Genomic DNA, 20,809 nt, shown 5'->3' on the forward strand with positions numbered 1-20,809 from the left:
CCCAGGAGCCGGTCGGAATGTTGCACTTCTCCAGCGAGTCGTTGAGGCCAGAAGATACAGAAGCTTGAACACGCACGCCGACAGGTTCTTCCCTGCTGCTATTACGCTGCTGAATGGATCTTCACATGATGTTGATCCTTGCTTTGAGTACCCCCTGTGCAGCCATAGCCTCATACAGCTCGCTCTGTCTAAAGCTGTCTTAAATTGTATGTCTTTGTTTACTATGATCTGCCCGTACTGCACCCAGAACAAGACTTGTCACTGTACTTAGGCCCTGACTACAATAAATCGAACCAAAAGGGTATTGTTGAAGTGCTTTCTCTGTCCACCTGGGGCTCGCCTGCCTTTTCAAAGCTGGAAGTACAGCCCCTGCTCATGGAGTTTTGTGTCGGACATGCGGACGATGTATCCAGTCCACCGTGACTGATTGAGGGTGGTTCGTGCCTTGACGTTAGCCTGGCTGAGGACGCTAGTGTTGAAGAAGGGTCCCAACCCAAAACGTCAGCTTTTTCCTGCTCCTCTGATGCTGCCTGGCCTGCTGTGTTCCTCCAGTTCCACGCACTGTGTCATCTCTGGTGTTGATGCATCTTTCTTCCCAGAGATCAGTCTGGTGAATCCTTGGAGGCATGCAATGAGTTAGAAACATAGAGCCAATGGGTCAAATGGCCTGTTTCTGCACTAGGAAAAGACAGCACTTGCTTTCTCTTCACCAAGCATCTCGAGGCAGCTTACAGCCAACAAAGTAGCGCCACTGAACTGCAGTCACCGTTCCAATGAAATGCAACAGCTAATTTGCGCATAACAAAAGCTCTCCCAAACAACAATGTGCTAACGATCTGATAATCTGGGTTTTGTGTGTATGTGTGCGATGCTGGTTGAAGGAGAATTATTGGCCAGGAAACTAAGGGGCACACCCACTCATGTTCTACTTCAAGGTACTGTCATGCAATGTTTAATGTCAATCTGAGAGGAGTCACAGGGCCTTGGTTTAACATCTCTTGGGAAGAGACTGCACTACAGCAGCAGGACACTTCCTCGACACAGCATTGGAGTGCTAGCATTGATTTTTGCACTCAAGCCTCCGTGCGGGACTTGAACCCGGGACCTAGCGGTTCCGAGACCAACATGCTAGAAAGGTTGAGAGTGCTAGGGCTTTTCTGTTTACAACGATGAAGGATGAGAGGTGACTTGATAGAGGTGTACAAAATGATCAGAGGTATAGATACAGTGGACAGCCTTTTCCTAGGGTGGGGGTAGCTATTACAAGGGGGCATAGTTTTAAAGTGAAAGGAGGTAGATATAGGGGAGACGTCAGAGGTAGGTTATTTACTCAGAGAGTGGTCGGAGCGTGGAATGCATTGCCGGAGAGGGTAGTGGAATCAACCTCATAGGGGCATTTAAGTGGCTATTAGATAGGCATATGGATGATAGTATAAGGTAGGGGTGGAGGTTAGACAGACCTTAGGTCTCGGGTAAAAGTTTGGCACAACATCATGGGCCGAAGGGCCTGTACTGTGCTGTACTGTTCTATGTTCTATGCTAATGACACCGCTGCACGCAATTTATCCAAAGCTCCTATGCAGACAAAAGTAATGTTAATTGCATTTCCTTTCTTTTTCGGAAAAGAAGAAGGCAAAACTTACCTCCATGCGGATTGTCCTCCACTCCAATCTCTGAAACGTTGGCTGTCCGCACATCACTGCCAATTACAAGTGGGTCCGTTGAAGTGGGCTGGGCAGCGAGCGGAGAATGCGGACCCCCGCTCACATCTTGGAGGCGGGTGGGTCTCTGGCAGCGGTTCTTCTTGTGCTCAATGAAGCCCAGGATGTTGCGCAGCAGGAAATGGGTGCCGCACTGCCCGCAGGTCAGGAGGTCCTGGTGCCGTGGGCTGGGTTGCGGTGGCATGGCGACCTTCTGCCCTGAGGTCTCATCCAACTCGGCGTCCTCACCTGCAAAAGAAAACGCCCACGTTTTAGTCCCCTCCAGTCCCCCTCCTGCTCCCGGCACAAAGGCACGCATCGCAGTGCCAGAGGAGCAGGGAAGTCAACGTTTTGGGTGGGGACCCTTCTTCAGAAACTTTCCTGCTCCTCTGATGCTGCCCGGCCTGCTGTGTTCATCCAGCTCCACACCTTGTTATCCCTGACTCCAGCATTGACAAAGACAGACATTTATATAGCGCCATCATGACTCCAGGAGGTGACAGGCAGCCAATCAAGTACCTCTGTAGTTACATACAGCAAGATCCCACTGAGGGATACACTTGAATTGAAAGCAATTCAGAGAAAGGGGTACTTCTTTCTCTGATCTCTGGGACAATAGGACGGTCTTATTTGGAAAAATGCGAGCTGGGTGGGCCCATTCTCACTGGTGTTCACGAGAATGAGAGGTGATCTTATTGAATATTAGGATCTTAGGTAGAGTTCTCGTGGTGCAGTGATACTGTCCCTATCCCTAGGCCCAGGTTCAAGACCCACCTACTTCAGAGGCATGTGACCACATCTCTGCATTGGTAAGTTAGAAAATAGCTTTAAGGTAGATGCTCAAAAGATGCTTCCCTCTCAGGGAGGAAGTTTAGAGATTGGAAGCACTGATTTAAGTTAAGGGGTCTCCTATTTAAAGATGGAGATGAGGAGGAACTTCTCTCTCCTAGAAAGTTGTTAGTCTTTGGTATTTTCTCCCCAGAGAGCAGTGGGCTTAGGTCATTGAACATACTCCAGGCTGTATTAGACTGATTTTTGACCAACAAGGGAGCCAAGGGTAATGGTGTTAAGTAAGGGAGTGATGTCAAGTCCACATCAGCTCAGCCACAACCTTACAGAGAGGTGACGTTGATTAGAAAGGATGAAATGCCTGCTCTCCTATCCTTGTTTCTTAGGTTCTCATAATGACCAGATCATCTGTTGACCGAGGGATAGGATTAATATTTGACCCGGACGGAGTCAAAATTTCCTTTCCGACACTGGCTTTTTCAAAATTTGCCCTAGGTTTTGTGTCACATCTGGGAAATGGCACCTCTGGTAGGACCACATTGTTTCAGTCCTGCTCGGATTTGAGATTATGTCTCTCTGGAGTGGGATTTAAACCTGGAATCATCTGACTAGGAGATGAGAATGCTACCCACTGAGACCAAAGTGAGAATAGAACTCTTCTCAAATGGGGGAAGGAGGTGCTGGTGCAGTGATAATAGCCATTTCATGGGGTTAATGAATCCAGAATCTAAATGAATGAGGGCATGATTCCGATCCCATCTTGAAATTCAATTGCGATAAAATTCTGGAAGTGGAAAGGTAGCTTCATGGAAACTTTGTAACAATCCATCTGGTTTACTAACGTCTTGGAAGGAAGGAAGTCTGCCAGGCCCACATAAATATCAAACAAAAGCATAAGTTGCTGGAAAAGCTCAGCAGGTCTGGCAGCATTAGTGAAGAAAAAAATCAAGAGTTAGCGCCATAAGGTACGGTTAACTCTTAACTGGTCTCTACCAGTCAGGGATGGCCAATAAATGTTGACCAGCCCACGTCCCACAAGGGAATAAGGGAATGACCCAGCCACCAACACTTATATCCAATCAGTAAATTATAAATAAAACTCTCCCGGGCCAGATCGTCAAAGGCCCCATCCCACCTGGCTGCATTTTTGTTGCATTCATGCACAGGATCCAGCTATTATTTATTACTCATTCTTAATTGCCCAGAGGATAGTTAAGTGTCGATCATATTTCTGTGGGTCTGGAGTCACCCATAGGCCAGATGTTTCCTTTCCTGAAGGACCTTAGTGAACGAGATTCCCACCCCTACCCTGACAATCAGCAATGGTTTCATGGTCATCTATAGGCTCTTAAATCCGTGCATTTGTTGAACTCCAATTCCACCATCTGCCGTGGCAGGATTCAAACCTGAGTCCTGAAACATTGCCAGATTTCTGGATTAACAGCTAGCCACCACCTCCCTTCAGGTAACAAAGTAGACTTTACTCCCTACTCCTCACCTTCAGCAGTTAACTTTTGGTAGCTTTGTAAAGCCAGGTCCAGGTTCAATGGAACTAGAATCATAGAAAGAGGCCATTCAGCACTGACCCTCCGAACAGCATTGTGCCCAGCCCCAGTACTCCCACTTTATCCCCATATTTCCCATGTCTAACCCACCTAACTTGCACATCTCTGGACACTATGGGCAATTTAGCATGGCCAGTCCATCCTAGCCTGCAAATTTTAGGGACTGTGGGAGGAAACCGGAGCACCCGGAAGAAACCCACGCGGACACAGGGAGAATGTGCAAACTCCACACAGGCAGTCGCCCGAGGGTGGAATCGAACCCAGGTTCCTGGTGCTGTGAGTCTGCAGTGCTAACCACTGTGTCGGCCCCAGGCTAATCCCAAATCTTGGCTCAAATCCAGCTCGAGCCACACAATTTTACAACCAGCCTAGCTGGACCTGAATTTCCTGACAGGCAGCTCTCAATGCAAACCACATTTTGACGAAGGGACCTGACCCGAAACGTCAGCCTTCCTGCTCCTCTGATACTGCCCGGCCTGCTGTGTTCCTCCAGCTCCACGCCGTGTTATCTCAGACTCCAGCATCAGCAGTTCCCACTATCTCTGGTCATTTTCTCCCCTTTTTTAATTTTCTCACAGGACGTGGGCGTTACTAGGGAGACCATTTGCTGCCACCCCTAATTGCCCTTGAACTGACTGGTTTCATGATGATAGTTGTCATGGTCACTATTTACCAAGACTAGCTTCCAGCTCCAGGGTTTTATTAATTAATTGGATTCAAATTCCACCAGCTACCATAGTGGACCTTTGTCCCCACAGCACTAGCTGAGGCTCCTAGATTACTAGTTCAGTGACATTACTACCACATCACTGCCTCTCCAATACCCAGCTTTATCTCATCGTCTGAAAATGAAATTTCAGCATCAAATCTATAGCTTCGCCACAAACGCATTTTTGTTTTAAGAATACCCAGAATCTGTATTTGATCTTTCCGCACACAATCTGGGCCTGCGATTTGTCCTCCGAGCTTACCCTAGTCTCACTCCAACTTCCCCACCTTTGAGTTCTTGCCCTGTTCAAGCATAACCATCTGAAGCAACATCTACATTATCCTCCTGGTTCTCGGAGATCATTAACTCAACGTTTTAGTCTCCTCTGTAACCCACTCCTTCATTGACCTCGTGTTTACTGGATTTCCCCCTTGGCATCTTGACGTTTTGCTTCCATATTGAGAATTTTTGTCCCTCCTTTTGGTCCTTCTGTGGCCTTTCTTGGGCTAATCAAGAAGACTCAGCAACAAAAGCAACTACTTGTATTCATGTAGCGCCTTTAACCTCGTAAACCATCTTAAAGTACTTCACAACCTTGTTATCAAATAGGATTTGACACTCAAGAACTGGTGACTGTGTTTTTACATATTCATTCACAGGATGAGGGCATCACTGGCCAGGCAGCATGTATTGCCCATCACTAATAGTCCAGAGGGCAGTTAAGCGTCAACCACATTGCTGTGGGTCTGGAGTCACATGTAGGCCAGACCAGGTAAGGATGGCAGTTTCCTTCCCTAAAGGTCACTAGTGAACCAATGGGACGTGTTTTCGAAAATTGACAATGGACGCATGGTCAATTTTAGATTCTCAATTCCAGATATTTTCATTAAATCCAAATCCCACCGCAGGATTCTAACCCGGGTCCCCGGAACATTATCTGGGTCGCTGGATTAACGGTCCAGCGACAACACCCCTAGGCCATCACCTTCCCCTTGAAACCTGTCAGGGCTTTAAGGAAATAGCAAGAACTGCTGATGCTGGAGTCTGAGATAACTCAGTGTGGAGCTGGAGGAACACAGCAGGACAAGAAGCATCAGAGGAGCAGGGAAGCTGACGTCTCAGGTCGGGGCCCCTCTTCAGAAATCCCAGCTCGAAACATCGAGGTTTTAAGGAGTGTCTTACAGAGGAGATGGAGAGATTTTTGGGAGAAAATTCTAGGGTTTAGGGTGCAGGCAAATGAAGGAACAACTAAATGCAAGGAGCTACAAATGCCAAATGGGTATGCCAAATGTGGATTTGAAAACAAGATGATACATTTGCATAAGGTAGAATGCTTTGCATTTGTTAGGATTGTAAACCGAAGGGTGGAAACCGCCATGCACTGTGACAACATGACAAGATAAACGTAACTGTACACCTAGTAGTACACTTCCTTCCCACAGCTTAACAGACAGAGACTTTGACCTCTACCTGTCCTCTTTAGTCAGCCCTGTCAAGGGAGGCTCTCGGTCCCTGATTATCACAGGGGCCAGACCAGGTAAGGGCAGCAGAATTCCTTCCCTAAAAGACACGAGTGAACCAGGTGGGCATTTACATCAATTGATGATGGTCACTATCACATCGGATTAGATTTCTATTCCAGAACCATTAATTCAATTTAAATTCCACCAGCTGTCGTGGGATTTGAACCCATTTCCCCAGAGCAATAGCTAGGGGCCATCTGGATTACTAGAACCTAACACCATGCCATCACCTCTCCCTGGCAGACAAAGAGAAGCTGTTCCCAATAATTCACTGCACAAAGACAATGTAACATACATGTAAAATATGTTAAGACATAGCGGGGCCTATGAGGGTTATAGAAGTTGTGGGGGGTGGGATGGGGGAAGGCGTGCAGCAGTGTCGTGATAATGTTACTGGGCAAGTAATCCAGGCTGACACTTTGGAGATTGATGGATTTAAATCCCATCTTGGCAGATGGTGAAATCTGAATTCTAGAAATATCTAATCTAATTCGGGGGATCGAGTTTTAAGAGCCGCGAGGTTACGCTGCAGCTCTACAAAACCCTGGTGAGACCACACTTAGAATATTGTGTCCAGCTCTCATCGCCCATTATAGGAAAGATGTGGAGGCTTTGGAGAGGGTGCAAAGGAGGTTTACCAGGATGCTGCCTGGACTGGAGGGCGTGTCTTACGAGGAGAGGTTGACTGAGCTCGGACTTTTCTCTCTGGAGAGAAGGAGGAAGAGACGTGACCTGATCGAGGTGTACACGGTAATGAGAGGCATGGACAGAGTCGATAGCCAGAGACTTTTCCCCAGGGCAGGATTGACATCTACGAGGCGTCATAGTTTTAAGGTGTTAGGAGGAAGGTACAGAGGAGACATCAGACGGAGGTTCTTCACCCAGAGAGTTGTGAGCGCATGGAATAGTTTACCAGTGGTAGTCGTGGAAGTGGAGTCATTAGTGACATTTAAGCAACTGTTGAACATGCACATGGACAGCAGTGAATTGAGGGGAATGTAGGTTAGGTTATTTTATTTTTGGATTAGGATTATCCCACGGCACAACATCGTGGGCTGAAGGGCCTGTACTGCGCTGTACTTTTCTATGTTCTATGGCAATCATGTAGTGACTGTTAATTGTCTTAAAAATCCAACTGGTTCACTAATGCCCTTCAGGGAGTGAAATCTGCTGGCCTTAGTTGCTCTGGGCCACATGTAACTCCAGACCGACAGCAAGGTGGGTGACTTTCGGCCGCCCTCTGAAACGGCCCAAGCCACTCAGATGAAGAGGCAATTAGCTATTGGCCAGAAATGGTGGTCCAGCCAATGACAGAGAACCAGCAGAGGTGGTGTGTGTATGGAATGAGCTGCCAGGGGAAGTGGTGGAGACTGGCACAATTACATTTAAAAGGCATCTGGATGGGGACATGAATAGGAAGGGTTTACAGGGATATGGGCCAAATGCTGGCACATGGAACTAGGTTAGTTTAGGATATCTGGTTAGCATAGATGAGTTGGACCAAAGGGTCTTTACCATGCTGTACAGCTCTAGGATTCTATGGCTGAACTCCTTCTGTGCAATAATGGTTCTATGATGGTTTTTCTGGATCCAGGTGTGGTTGAAATTGCACCTAGAATTAATGACATAGAGACAGGCCTTTTGGCCCATCTGGTCTCTGCTTCATGCAAGCCTCTCCCACCACTTCATCCAATCAGTTGACTTAACCCACTATCACTTTCTCCCTGATGTATATCCGCTTACGCCTTCAGTGCATTATACGTTCCCAAGACATCAAAGTTGTTTCACGAAATCCTACTTTCACAGAATCACAGAAATCTTACAAGAAGAGGCCATTCAGCCTATCGTACTGCACTGGTCCTTCAAATGAGCATCATTACTTAGTACCAATCTCCTGTTTTTCTCCCCCTGCCCTTTCTATCTTAAAAATCATCCAACGCTCTCAACTGAACAATTGTGCTTCCAAGCGATGCATTTCATACTCCAACTACTTGCCATGTGTAAAAGATCTTTTTCATATCATCTTTACTTCATTTGCAAATCCACTTTAAATCATTATCTGTTCATTTTTGTCTTTGTCCTGTCCAACCTGCATTCATCGCAGCTGACATCACAACCTCAGGACATCTCAAATGCAAATAACAAAGTAACAGCAGCACGGTGGCTCAGTGGTTCGCGCTGCTGACTCACAGCACCAGGGACCCAGGTTCAATTCCACCCTCGGGCGACTGTCTGTGTGGGGTTTGCACATTCTCCCTGAATCTGCGTGAGTTTCCTCCGGGTGTTCCGGTTTCTTCCCCCAGTCTAAAGATGTGCAGGCCAGGGTGGATTGGCCATGGGGAATTGCCATTAGTGTTCAAGGATTTGTAGATTAGGTGCTTTATAGGGGGTGGGTTGGTGTGGACTCGTTGGGCCAAAGGGCCTGCTTCCCCGCTGTCGGGATTCTATGGTTTTGAACTGTGGACTGTGTTACAAGGCAGGAAATAGAGTAGCCAGTTTGTCCACAGAAAGGAAGATGAGAATGACCAGATAATCTGTTTTTAGTGATGCTGATTGAAGGAGAAATATTAACCAGAACACCAGGGATTATTCCTCTTTTCTTTGAAACAGTGCTGAGGAATAATTGTCCCCCTCTCTCTATTTGTGAGGCCCAATGTCTCTTTCAAAAAGGTGGTACTTCTAACAGTGCAGCATCAGCCTAAACATTGGACTCAATTCTCTAGAGTGGTACTTGAACCCACAACCTTCTGACTCAGAGGCAAGTCACAGTGACCACTGAGCCATGGCCAGCCATGATGACTGGTAAGGGGTGACTGGAGCACACTTCCTCCTCACAGCACACACTGTCACACAAAACAGGAGCTCATAATCTGACCAAAGTTGCAATCAATATTTTCCAAACTGACAAAGACAGACTTTGAGATATAAACTAGTCACTATTTCACTAGTTGAGCTGTCAAATTCAATTCAGAACTCCAATGGTGCATTTGAAAAGAGACTGGCATTTGCATAGCACCTTCACATTCTCAGGTTGTTGCATTGTGCAACGCTGACTTATTTCGGAAACAAAAGATGTGGACGATTTATTTGCAGGAAGATCCACAAACAATATATAAATAAATAGCTGCATATTCTGTTCACTTCAAGTAACGTTTGCTTGGAGAGGCGTATCGGTCCCTGGAGACTGGGAAGGATGTTCCTCTGCTCTCCTTCCAGATAGTGGAAGTGGGATGTTTTTGACACCTGCTCATACAAAGCAGACGAGGGCCTCAGTCCAGTTCTGAGGAAGGGTCACTGGACCCGAAACATTAACTCTGATTCTTTAATTCACTGCTAGACCTGCTGAGCTTTTCCAGCAACTCCTGTTTTTGGGATAGGAAGAAATGCAGATGCTGGAGTCAGAGACAACACAGTGTGGAGTTGGATGAACACAGTAGGCCAGGCAGCATCAGAGGGGCAGGAAAGCTGACATTTCTGGTCGGGACCCTTCTTCAGAAATGATCCTGGGCAGAATTAAAAACAGAAGAGATCCTTTGCAGGTCTGGGAGGGGGAGGCTCTGAGCTGTGGTAAGGTTAATCGTCACGCCAGAAGATTCTGCTGAGAGTGTGTGCTTGAGGATCTATAGAGAAAACCCATTTTCGGATGTTGTGTAGGCAGAGGTTTGTCGCGGTCAGGGCCAAATTGGGATGGCCTGAATGTTGTTTGGATGATACAGTTCTGCAGGCAGATGCTGAGAAATCTCAAGAAATCAGATTTCTGAAGAAAGGTCCCGATCCAAAATATCAACTTTCCTGCTCCTCTGTAACTGCCCAACCTGCTGTGTTCCTCTAGCTCCGCACTGTGTTATTCCTGCTCCTCTATACTGCCTGGCCTGCTGTGTTCCTCCAGCTCCGCACTGTGTTATTCCTGCTCCTCTATACTGCCCGGCCTGCTGTGTTCCTCCAGCTCCACACTGCGTTATTCCTGTTCCTCTGATACTGCCCAGCCTGCTGTGTTCCTCCAGCTCCACACTGTGTTATTCCTAGTCCTCTATACTGGCTGGCCTGCTGTGTTCCTCCAGCTCCACACTGTGTTATTCCTGCTCCTCTATGCTGCCCGGCCTGCTGTGTTCCTCCAGCTCCACACTGTGTTATTCCTGCTCCTCTATACTGCCTGGCCCGCTGTGTTCCTCCAGCTCCACACTGTGTTATTCCTAGTCCTCTATACTGCCCGGCCTGCTGTGTTCCTCCAGCTCCACACTGTGTTATTCCTGTTCCTCTGATACTGCCCAGCCTGCTGTGTTCCTCCAGCTCCACACTGTGTTATTCCTGTTCCACTGATACTGCCCGGCCTGCTGTGTTCCTCCAGCTCCACACTGTGTTATTCCTGTTCCTCTGATACTGCCCGGCCTGCTGTGCTCCTCCAGCTCCACACTGTGTTATTCCTGCTCCTCTATACTGCCCAGCCTGCTGTGTTCCTCCAGCTCCACACTGTGTTTTTCCTGCTCCTCTATACTGCCCAGCCTGCTGTGTTCCTCCAGCTCCACACTGTGTTATTCCTGTTCCTCTGATACTGCCCGGCCTGCTGTGTTCCTCCAGCTCCACACTGTGTTATTCCTGCTCCTCTAATACTGCCCGGCCTGCTGTGTTCCTCCAGCTCCACACTGTGTTATTCCTGCTCCTCTGATACTGCCCGGCCTGCTGTGTTCCTCCAGCTCCACACTGTGTTATTCCTGCTCCTCTGATACTGCCCGGCCTGCTGTGTTCCTCCAGCTCCACACTGCATTATTCCTGCTCCTCTATACTGCCCGGCCTGCTGTGTTCCTCCAGCTCCACACTGCATTGTGCTCTGTTTTTGGGGTTCAAGATCTGATTGGAAAGGCTGCACCTCTCTGAAAGCAACACGAGCCCCTCCTTTGATCCAGGAATGGGGCAACTATCATACTTTGTGTTTTACTCGTGTTTTACTCTAGAATTTCCCTCCTTTTCTTCAAGACAACTTCTCCCCTTTCTATCCTGAAGACTCTTGGAAGTTACGTTTTGACTTGCCTTTTCTGGTGGGAAATGGGATCAAACTGGTCACCTGATTAGTATCCCACAGGTCCCTCCTTTCCAGAAGTCTCTCATCCCAAGCAACAGTGTGCTGGGGGGAGGTGGGGGTGTGAGGGGAGATGTTGGACTGTTGGTTCCATATAAGTCTGTGGTTGGCAGCAGCAGGAGGTAACTACAGGGAAGGAGTGAAAAAGTTAAGAGTGTCACACAACTCACACATTCAAAATGAGTGATCTGGGCAGATCAGAGAAAAAGAGAGAGAGAGAGACAAACTGTTCCCACTCACAGTGGGATCTAGAATCAGACACAACAGATTTACAGCGATCAGCAAAAGAAGCCTAAGCAGAAATCTTTCTGTGCAGTGGTTAGGGTCTGGGATGGGCTGCCCGACAGTATGAGTGAAGCAGGTTCCACAGAGGCTCTTATGAGGTAATTAGATGATTATCTGAAAAACAGCAATGTGTAGAGAGGTGCCAGATCCCCTGGTCATTAGCCGAGCCCAGGGGCAGACACATTGGGCTGAACAGCCTCTGGCTGTGATTCCGAATCTCATAGTTAGGATGGTATTGAGGTCCAGTTAAATGAGCAGCCTCCATTCCTCCTGGCAATGATCATTCTTCAAGGGTGACTACAGACAGGACCACAAACATGTTTGCAACGGCATGATATTGTGGGGTAAGCATAGTCACACCCTCCCTGCTACCTCTCCATTACACCCTCGTAATATACTGGCCACCAGTAGGAATGACATGTTGAGAAGGAAGGCTGTTAGGGCATGCGTACAGGATCCTGTGATTTACAGCCCACATTACAAAAGCAAGAAAGCTATGCTAAGCCTTTAAAAACATTGGTTAACAAGGACTCACTGTGCAATTCCGGGCCCCACACACTGAGAAAGATGTCAGGTCCTTGGAGACGGTACTAAGGAGAGAGGGTAGAATTGGACCAAGGATGAGGGATCTCAGTGAGGTGGAGGTACTGGAGAAGTTGGAATTGTTCTCCCCAGCGTAGGGATAATAAAGACATGATTTCATGAAGGTGTTCAAAAGGATGAAGGGATTTTTGCTAGAGTAAATATGGAGAAACTGTTTCCGTTGGCAGGAGGCTCAGCAACCGTTGTGTGTACGGGGCCGGCGGGGGGAATGCACAGGGGACACAGATTTACAATTGGATAGAAAATGAGAGAGGGAAGGGAGGCTTACTTTTGATTACTCTGCAAGTTGTCATCATCTGGAATGCACTGCCTGAAGGGGCAATGGAAGTAGATTTGAAGGTAAGGTTTGAAAGGAAATGGGATAAACTCTTGAAAAGGGTTGGAAAGTAATTGCAGGGTAATGGGAGCACAAGCAGTGGAGTGAAAATAACTAGATAGCTCTGCCAAGAAGCTGGTACAGGCATGATGTGCTGAATGGTCTCTTTCAGTGAACTATGATTCCATAAAAAGTTGCTTTATATTGAGATATCTACAGACCTGGATTCCAACACATTCTGCAATGAAAACTGCACAGATGTATAAGATTCTTAATGGGCTCAACCAGGTAGATGCCGAGTAATGTTTTTTTCTAGAAATAGAATGGAGAGCAAGCATCCCAGTCTCAGGATAAGGTGTTGGCCATTTAGCATTAGATGTGGAAAGCTTTCTTCAGTGGGGAGATAGTGGCAGCATCACTGGGGCAGTGATCCAGTAAGGCCTGGTCAATGCTTCGAATCCTATTGCGGCAGCTGGTGGAATTTAAATTCAATTAATAAATCTGGATTTTTCACTGAATCCCTACAGCATGGAAGCAGGCCATTTGGCTCATCAAGTCACCACCAACCCTGCGAACAGCATCCCACCCAGAGCTCTGCCCTTATCCTATCCCTTCAATCCCACATCTTCCACGGCTAACCTGCACATCCCTGGACACTATGGAGTAATTTCCCACAGCCAAACCACCCTAACCTGCACATCTTCGGACTGTGGGAGGAGATTGGAGCACCTGGTTCTGTCACACTAACCATGAAACTATCATTATTTGACAATGACATTTTACAGTTATTCCTTCCAAGAAAGGGAACCTGCCATCCTGGGTCTGGTGGTCTGGACCACATGGAACTCCAGACCCACAGAAACACAGTTGACTCCTACCTGCCCAAATGGCTGAGCGAGCCACTCAGTTCACGGGCAAATAGGAGCGGGTAACAATGCCCACGTGCCATGAATGAATAAATTAAAGAAAAGTTGCAAATCTTGAGACCCTGTACCCCTAGGGCTGCAGATGGTCAGGTATCAAGTACATTCAGTACAAAGACAGATTGATATTTGGAGATTTAAGGGATAGCATGGGGAAAATGGGACCAGAGTGCTCAATGATCTTGTTGAATGACGGACTGGGCCTAGGACCTGCTCCCGCTCCTGTTATGTTCCTAAGAAGCAGTGGAGCTTGACAGACCTTGTCTGGGTCACTGGGGAAGGGAGTCTAGGCGGCAGCTCACTGGGAGGGTATCAGGTGAATTGCTTCAGGCCAATCTTACACAAAGTCCCAGCGGATTCAGGCCACGCTACAGCTGCCTGGCTCCGCATTTAAGCGATGTTTGGCAACAGGGGAGTGGCAGCAAATGGTTCGGGGGAGGGATGGCGCTTACAGAGGGGTTTAGATGATGAGGAGCAATTATTTTAAAAATTGAAGTTGCATGCAACAGAATTATAAGCTTCTTCTGTTACAATGTCACAGGAAGACCTTTGATAGAGACTTGATCACTGCGCGCAAAGTGACAAATACTCTGATTGTTTCCTCCACTTAATCTAGCAGACCTTAGAAATGTGATAGCGCCCTCGTTGAGTGCAACACTCAATTTGCCCCCAGTACCATGGACAGCTCGACACTCATCCCCAAAATCAGAAAACAACAATAACTTGCATTGGTATAGCAACCTTTAAAACAGAATCCCAAGGTGCTTCACACACCTATTATCAGAGGCCAAGATGCGCAAGGAGATTTTGGTGAAGGTAAGGGCCTCCTTGCAGTCAAGAGAAAATCTTTTGGAGAGGATTTGCAAAAAATTTTAGACTGAATCATGCAGGGAAACTCTGCCAGTGGTGGACTGTTGGAAACTCGCAGTGTTGAAGAGGCTAGAATTGGTGAAGGACAGAGATGTACAGCATGGAAACAGACCCTTCAGTCCAACTCGTTCATGCCGACCAGATATCCTAAATTAATCTGGTCCCATTTGTCAACATTTGGCCCATATCCCTCCAAACCCTTCCTAGTCATGTCCCCATCCAGATGCCTTTTAAATGTTGTAATTGTACCAGCCTCCACCACTTCCTCTGGCAGCTCATTGTGTACGTGACCATCCTCTTCTCCAAACACAACTTGGTGTCCTGGGGTTTTGGTGAAGGGTAGGAATTCTGTGTGCGTGTTAGTTCATTCGTGACTAAAAGCACAAAACTTTCTGACTGTCCCCACTGAAATCCAAGTGAAAATAGTAGATTGGGGTCCATCAAATTCCACAGAACAATGATTGAAGATATTGTTAGTGAGGCTGGGGGTATCCATAATCTGTTGGACCCACGATCAACCAGACCCTGATCATGCTCACCCCTTCTACACTCAACAATCATCAATACTCAAACTGATTGAGATGGGAGGCCAGAAGATGTGCGAGACTAGGAAGGCATTCTGAAGGGGCAAGTGAACAACTGGGGCAAATTCCCCTCGCTATCTGATTGCTCAATCCCTCCTCCACTGGCCAAGATCAAAGCTAAATGGATTGATCACAGTGTAGATGCTTAAATACGCATGTTTGTTCGTTTCACGTAACCTATATAGCATGAAGCCATTTATACAGAGTCCAACTGGAGAGTAAGTCAGGTGTGAATTTCCATAGCATCTTCCATGACCGCAGGATGCCATGCCCCTCCCATGCTGAACATTTTACAGCCAAAAAAAGTATCATCACTGTTGTAATGTGGGAAACATGGCAGCCAATTTCCACATAGCAAGATCCCACAAACATTATGTGACGCTGACCAGATTCAGTAATACATATCAGCCCCAGAACAGAGGTCCCCTGCTCTCCATCAAAAGAATGGCCATAGGGATCCAGCACACCCCACTCAAAAGGCCCCTCAGTTTTAACATTGCGCTTCGAGCTGGCAACATCTCAGGGAGTGTGGCAATCCCACAGTGCTGACACTAGCACAATGCCAGACTGGATTGTAGGCTCAGGTCCTCTGGAGTGGGACCTGAACCTTCTGAGTCAGAGGCAACAGCCCTACCTGATCAGCCACAACTGTCATTGTTCAATTTATTTCAGAGGGTTTTATTAAACAACACAAGGTTCCCAGTGCACTGAAAACAGCATAGGTAGCAGAAAGTAATTAAGATGTCTCTCTCCCCTCAGGTCAGGAACTAGATGAGTAAGAGGTTTATCAAGGTACCTGGTCGGGGCATGTCTCAATGACTAGCTCCTCCTGAAAGCCTCTCGTGTCTAATATCCAGGCTCAGTACTGGACCAGGACCAGTTAACAATAGGCATTCACCCTCTTCTTTTGTTCACCCTGTAAACACACCAATGGTGCACCTTCTACCTAATTAAATGGTTTTACCACCCTGCCCCCAGCATCGCTAACCAACCCCCCTGCCCCCCAACCCCATTTTAAAAACGAACTTCAGTTTAAAGGCTGTGAATTGAATCTGAGGTAAATATCCAGTGTTGGTCATGTGGTATTCTAATCTTGTAGGTCAACTGTCACAATGGGCCATGCTGCTGTTTGAACTTGTAATGACTCCACCTTGAACCCATTGAGAATCCTCTCAGCTGGAGACTAACAGGCCTCGGCTATTCTGTCAGAAAGGAGTGCCTAATTATGTAATGCATCACAGGCTCCTTCTTGTCAAAACTCCCCTTGGCCAGAGGTCACATCAACAACAACTTGCATTTCTGCAGCACCTTTCACACGGCATTTACAAACACATCCCAGGGTGCCATGCAGGAATGTAAACCAACACAATTTGAAACAAGGTCACACAAATCCCTCCATGGCCTTCCCTCCACCTCTCCCCCCCATTCCCTTTTCCCATAAACTCCTCCAGCCCTGCAATCCTCTCTGCTCCTCCCAATCTGGTCTCTTCTGCAACCCCAGACAGGAGTCTCCATGTCTCTCTTGGTCTTCCTGTAAGATGCTTTTTAAGAACAACCTCCTTTCATCTGACCTTCTATCTTTTAATATGGCTCGGTGTCAAATGTTCTTTGATAAGAAAAACCTTGACATATTTAGAAGACATCTAGATAAATTTCAATTGGCTGGACATTAGAACAGGTTTGACGGGTCATCTTAAAGGGAGACAGAAGGGCTGGAGAGACTTTAGAGAGGGAATCCCAGAGGCTGGGACTCAGGTGACTGAAGGTATGGCCGCCAATTATGCAGTTAAGGAAAGAGGAAGGGAGAGGTGAGGAGCAGTGGACCGAGGTGCAGGTATTACCCTAGCATCATCTGATGAAAGGAGAAATGGGGTGTTTGCAAGTTGGCACATGTGGTTAGAATAGTGTAGAACAGAATCCCTACAGTTGTGGAAGCAAGCCATTCGGTCCATCAAGTCCACACCGACCCTCCAAAGAGCATCCCACACAGACCCCATCCCTATAGCCCCACATTTCCCACGACTAATCCACCTATTATCCCTGGGCACTATGGTCACTTTAGACAAACAGGAGCCTGGAAGAACACAGCAAGCCAGGCAGCATCTGGAGGAAAGCAGCAGTCAACATTTGGGATGTTAGCTTTCTCCAGTCCTGAGGAAGGGTAATACCCAAAATGTTGACTGCTCTTTTCCTCCAGATAACACAGAGCGGCGCTGGAAGAACTCAGGAGGCCTGGCAGCATCAGAGGAGCCTGACCTGCTGTGTTCCTCCAGCTCCGCACTTTTGTTATGTCTGACTCCAGCATCTGCAGTTCTTACTATCCCTTTCCGCCAGATGCTGCCTGGCTTGCCGTGCTCTTCCAGTCTCCTGTTTGTCGACCTTGGATTACAGCATCTGCAGGTTTTTTTGCTTTGTCTTTTCTCTAACGTGGTCAATTTAGCAAATAGGGTGGCCAAACCACCCTCACCTTGGGTTGGAAAGGGGAAGGCCACCTGGGGGCAGGGAAGGGTAACGAGGCGAATGGGCACCATATAAAGAGGTAGCCAGCGTCTAAAAGCGCCTAAGTTAGCTGCTTGGAGGTGGCGTTATGCCCATGGGCTGGACTGCTACGTTACCAGGCTGTTTCAATACCCAGCACTACAGGGCAAAGAGGAAGAGAATGGGGATGCACAAGCTAGAGACTTCCTCCTTGTGTAATGAACAAGCGTGTCTGCTTTGTGTAACTCATTGCAGGAGACCCAGTTTGGAGACCCCGCACTAATTTTCATTTTGACTGAGGACAGCTCATCTCTGACTTCTGACACTCAATGTGGATTCAAAATAAAATGCGTGCTCTGTAAGCTGCAAATGTCCTCTCTCTCTCTCTCTTTCAAACCTTCAGGGCTTGAATGCCCCAGCCCGCTTAGACATTGGTTCTGTATTAAACAAAAAATAAGCAAGGTGGGGAGATAGGCTTAAAAGCAAAACTCTCCTTCTCCAACCTGCCTGTACTTGTGCTTTAAACAGGGTGGCGGTGCTGTAAGGGTTAACGCACCTCTCCAGACCTGTTTATCGGCCTATTTTCTTTCAGCCACACTTATCGCCACTCTTTGCTTTCGTTTCTGCCTCAGATTTTTTAACTCTACCTTTTCCGCCCTGGGTTGCCCCGCTTCGATCCTTCCTTCGCCCCCATTTGCCCCTTTCTCGCCCTTCCCCGGGTTCAGTACTCACGGCTCAGTTCGCTGCGGTGTTGCGGCTTGCTGCCTTGCTTGCGGCGGGACATGGTCCGGGGGCCGGGGTCTGGGGAAGCCTCCACTGACCGCTCCGATCCTGCTGTCAGGCCAACCCCCAACCCCTCAGATCCAGGCTGCTCCTGCCCCCTCTCCTGCCTCTGGGGCCGGGATCGGCCGCTCCGGGGCTGCGAGGCGATGAGTGAGAGACAGAGAGAGGAGCAAGTTCAAGGCGGAGAGACTGGGACCGGGGGAGGAGACAGAGAGAGAGAGGGAGGGAGGGATAGAGAGGGAGGGAGGGGAGGAGGGTGGGGAGAGAGAGAGAGAGAGGGAGGGATAGAGAGAGGGAGGGATAGAGAGAGGGAGGGAGGGCGAGTGGGGTAGAGAGAGAGGGAGTCATAGAGAGAGGGGAGGATAGAGTGAGAGGGGGCTAGAGAGAGGGAGGGAGGGATAGACAGAAAGAGGGAGGGTGGGGTAGAGAGAGGAGGGAGAGATAGGGAAGAAGGGAGGGAGGATAGAGGTGGAGGGGCGGATAGAGGGGGAGCGGGAGGGATAGAGAAAGGGAGAGGGAGGGAGGGATAGAGAGGGAGGAAGAAATCAGGGGGAGGGAGGGAGGGAGAGGAAGGGGGGAGGGATAGAGTGAGGGAGAGGGAGGGAGAAATCAGGGAGAGGGGTGTTGGAGGGAGAGGGAGGGGGAGGGATAGAAAAAGGGAGAGGAACGGAGATATAAGGAGAGGGAGAGGGCGGAATAGATAGATAGGGAGGGAGAGATCAAGGAAATGGAGGGAGGGATAGGGAGAGAGAGGGAGAATAGGATAAAGAGGGTTGGGGAAAATGAGAGAGAGGGAGGGATATAAAGGGAGGGATAGAGAGAGGAGGGATCGGAGGTGTGATGAAGAGAGGGATAGAGAGAGTGGGGAGGGATAGAGAGTGGGAGCGCTAGAGAGAGAGGGAGGGAGGGTAGAAAAAAGGAGGGAGAGGGATTGATAGAGAGACAGGGAAAGATAGAAGAAGGGATAAAGGGAGGGAGAAATAGAGAGGGTGAAATAGAGAGAAAGGGAGGGTGGTATAAGGAGAGGGACAGATGGGGAGAAGGATAAAGAGACGCTCAGAGAGAAAGGGTTAGAGAGGGAGGGATAAAGAGGGAGGGATGGAGGGATAGAGCGGAGGAAGGGATAGAGGAAGGGATAGTGAGATTGAGGTGGCGGTAGGGTGGTGAGATGGAGAGAAGGATAGAGAGAAGCTGAGACAAGGGATACAAGTGGGAGGCAGGTAAAGGCAGAAAGGATTGAGAAGAATAAAAAGAGAGGGAGTTGGGGTGTGGACAGGGAGAGAGAGAGGTAGAGACTGAATGAAGAATATTCGAGAAGGAGTGAAGGACAGAGAGTGGGGGAAGGAGGGAGAAAGTCAGCTGCCAGACCTATTTCCTGCATCTGTTCCCATCATCTCCTTTAACTTGTTCCCACATCTCACCTCTTCCAGAATAATTCATTGTCCTCAAAGCCACCCCACCACCTCCTCCTGCATTCAAAGGATCATCCTCCATTTCCATCACCTCTAACAGGATGGTACCACCAGACATATCTTCCCCTCCCCTCCACTGTCAGTATTGCACAGGGACCATTCCCTCCAAGACATGCTGGTCCACACCTCCATTACTCCCAACATCTCTTTCCCCCAACATCAACCTTCCCCAACCCGCATCTTCCAGTCACTTCTGATTTAAATGCACCATTTGCTCTTCTGTGCATTAGGCCTCCTGCTGTATTTGAGCAGAGCCCAATGCAAGTTGGGGGGACAGTGTTTCAGTTTGGTTTAGATGTGAAACTCGGTATTGTGTTCAGCAACTTCTGCCCATGAACCCTATTCTCCATTTTAATTACACCTGGTTCTCCCCATCCCTTGTCTTAATTGTATGGGTTTATTCTCAGCAGAGCTGACCTATTTTCTGCTATTAACACCTACTCTTCATCACTATCTCTCCTCTATAGCCATTGTCAATTTACAGTTAGTGCCATCACCATGTGTCCTATTTGCTTGTCCCTTACTCCCCTTTATCAACAGCATAAATACCATCATTTTCCAACCCCCTAATCTCCTTCAGTTACAAAGAAGGGTTTCTCTTTCTGCACAGATGCTGCCAGACCTGAGTTTTTCCAGCACTTTTTTTGTTTCAGATTTCTAGTGTCCACAATAGTTTGTTTTACAAAGAGAGGGCGTGTAAAATGGATGGATGTGAGTGGCAGAGGGAGGGTTAGGGTTGGAGGTAGAGAGGGTTAGATGGAGGGGAAGTGGGAAAGGAAAGATAGAGAAGAAAAGCAATATAGAGGGAGGAGGGGATAAATGGAGAAAGAGCAAACAGGATAGAAATAGAAAATTTGAGAGGAAGACAGAATGAGGGGTGTAGGGGAGCATAAATAGAAATAGTAAGGAAGAAGGAAAAAGTGAATGAGCGAGAGAGGAGCAAGGAGAAGAGTAGACGGGGATGGGGGGAAGGGGGATGCAGAGAAAGGGGGAATGACTAAGGAGAAAAGGCAGAGAGAGAGTGGGGGGGAAGGCAGAGAGAGAGAGGGAGAAAGGCAGAGAGAGAGAGGGAAAAACACAGAGAGAGAGGGGGAAAGGCAGAGAGAGGGAAAAACAGAGAGAGAGAGGGAGA

General features: G+C 48.0%; 1 protein-coding gene across 1 annotated transcript in view; it reads right to left on the minus strand.

The window, feature by feature from the left end:
• The window catches only part of znf296 (zinc finger protein 296), a 41,465-nt gene extending 23,073 nt beyond the window's left edge, over positions 1-18,392 (minus strand). Inside the window, exons 1-2 of the mRNA XM_048522581.2 lie at positions 18,155-18,392; positions 1,644-1,949 (exon numbers count right to left, since the gene is read on the minus strand). Coding sequence (XP_048378538.1) covers positions 1,644-1,949; positions 18,155-18,206 — 358 coding nt within the window. The 5' untranslated portion in view covers positions 18,207-18,392. The remainder of the gene's footprint in view (positions 1-1,643; positions 1,950-18,154) is intronic.
• Between the last annotated feature and the right edge of the window lie 2,417 nt (positions 18,393-20,809).

This window comes from Stegostoma tigrinum, chromosome 39 (assembly GCF_030684315.1).
Source record: "Stegostoma tigrinum isolate sSteTig4 chromosome 39, sSteTig4.hap1, whole genome shotgun sequence".
NCBI classification, from domain to species: domain Eukaryota; kingdom Metazoa; phylum Chordata; class Chondrichthyes; order Orectolobiformes; family Stegostomatidae; genus Stegostoma; species Stegostoma tigrinum.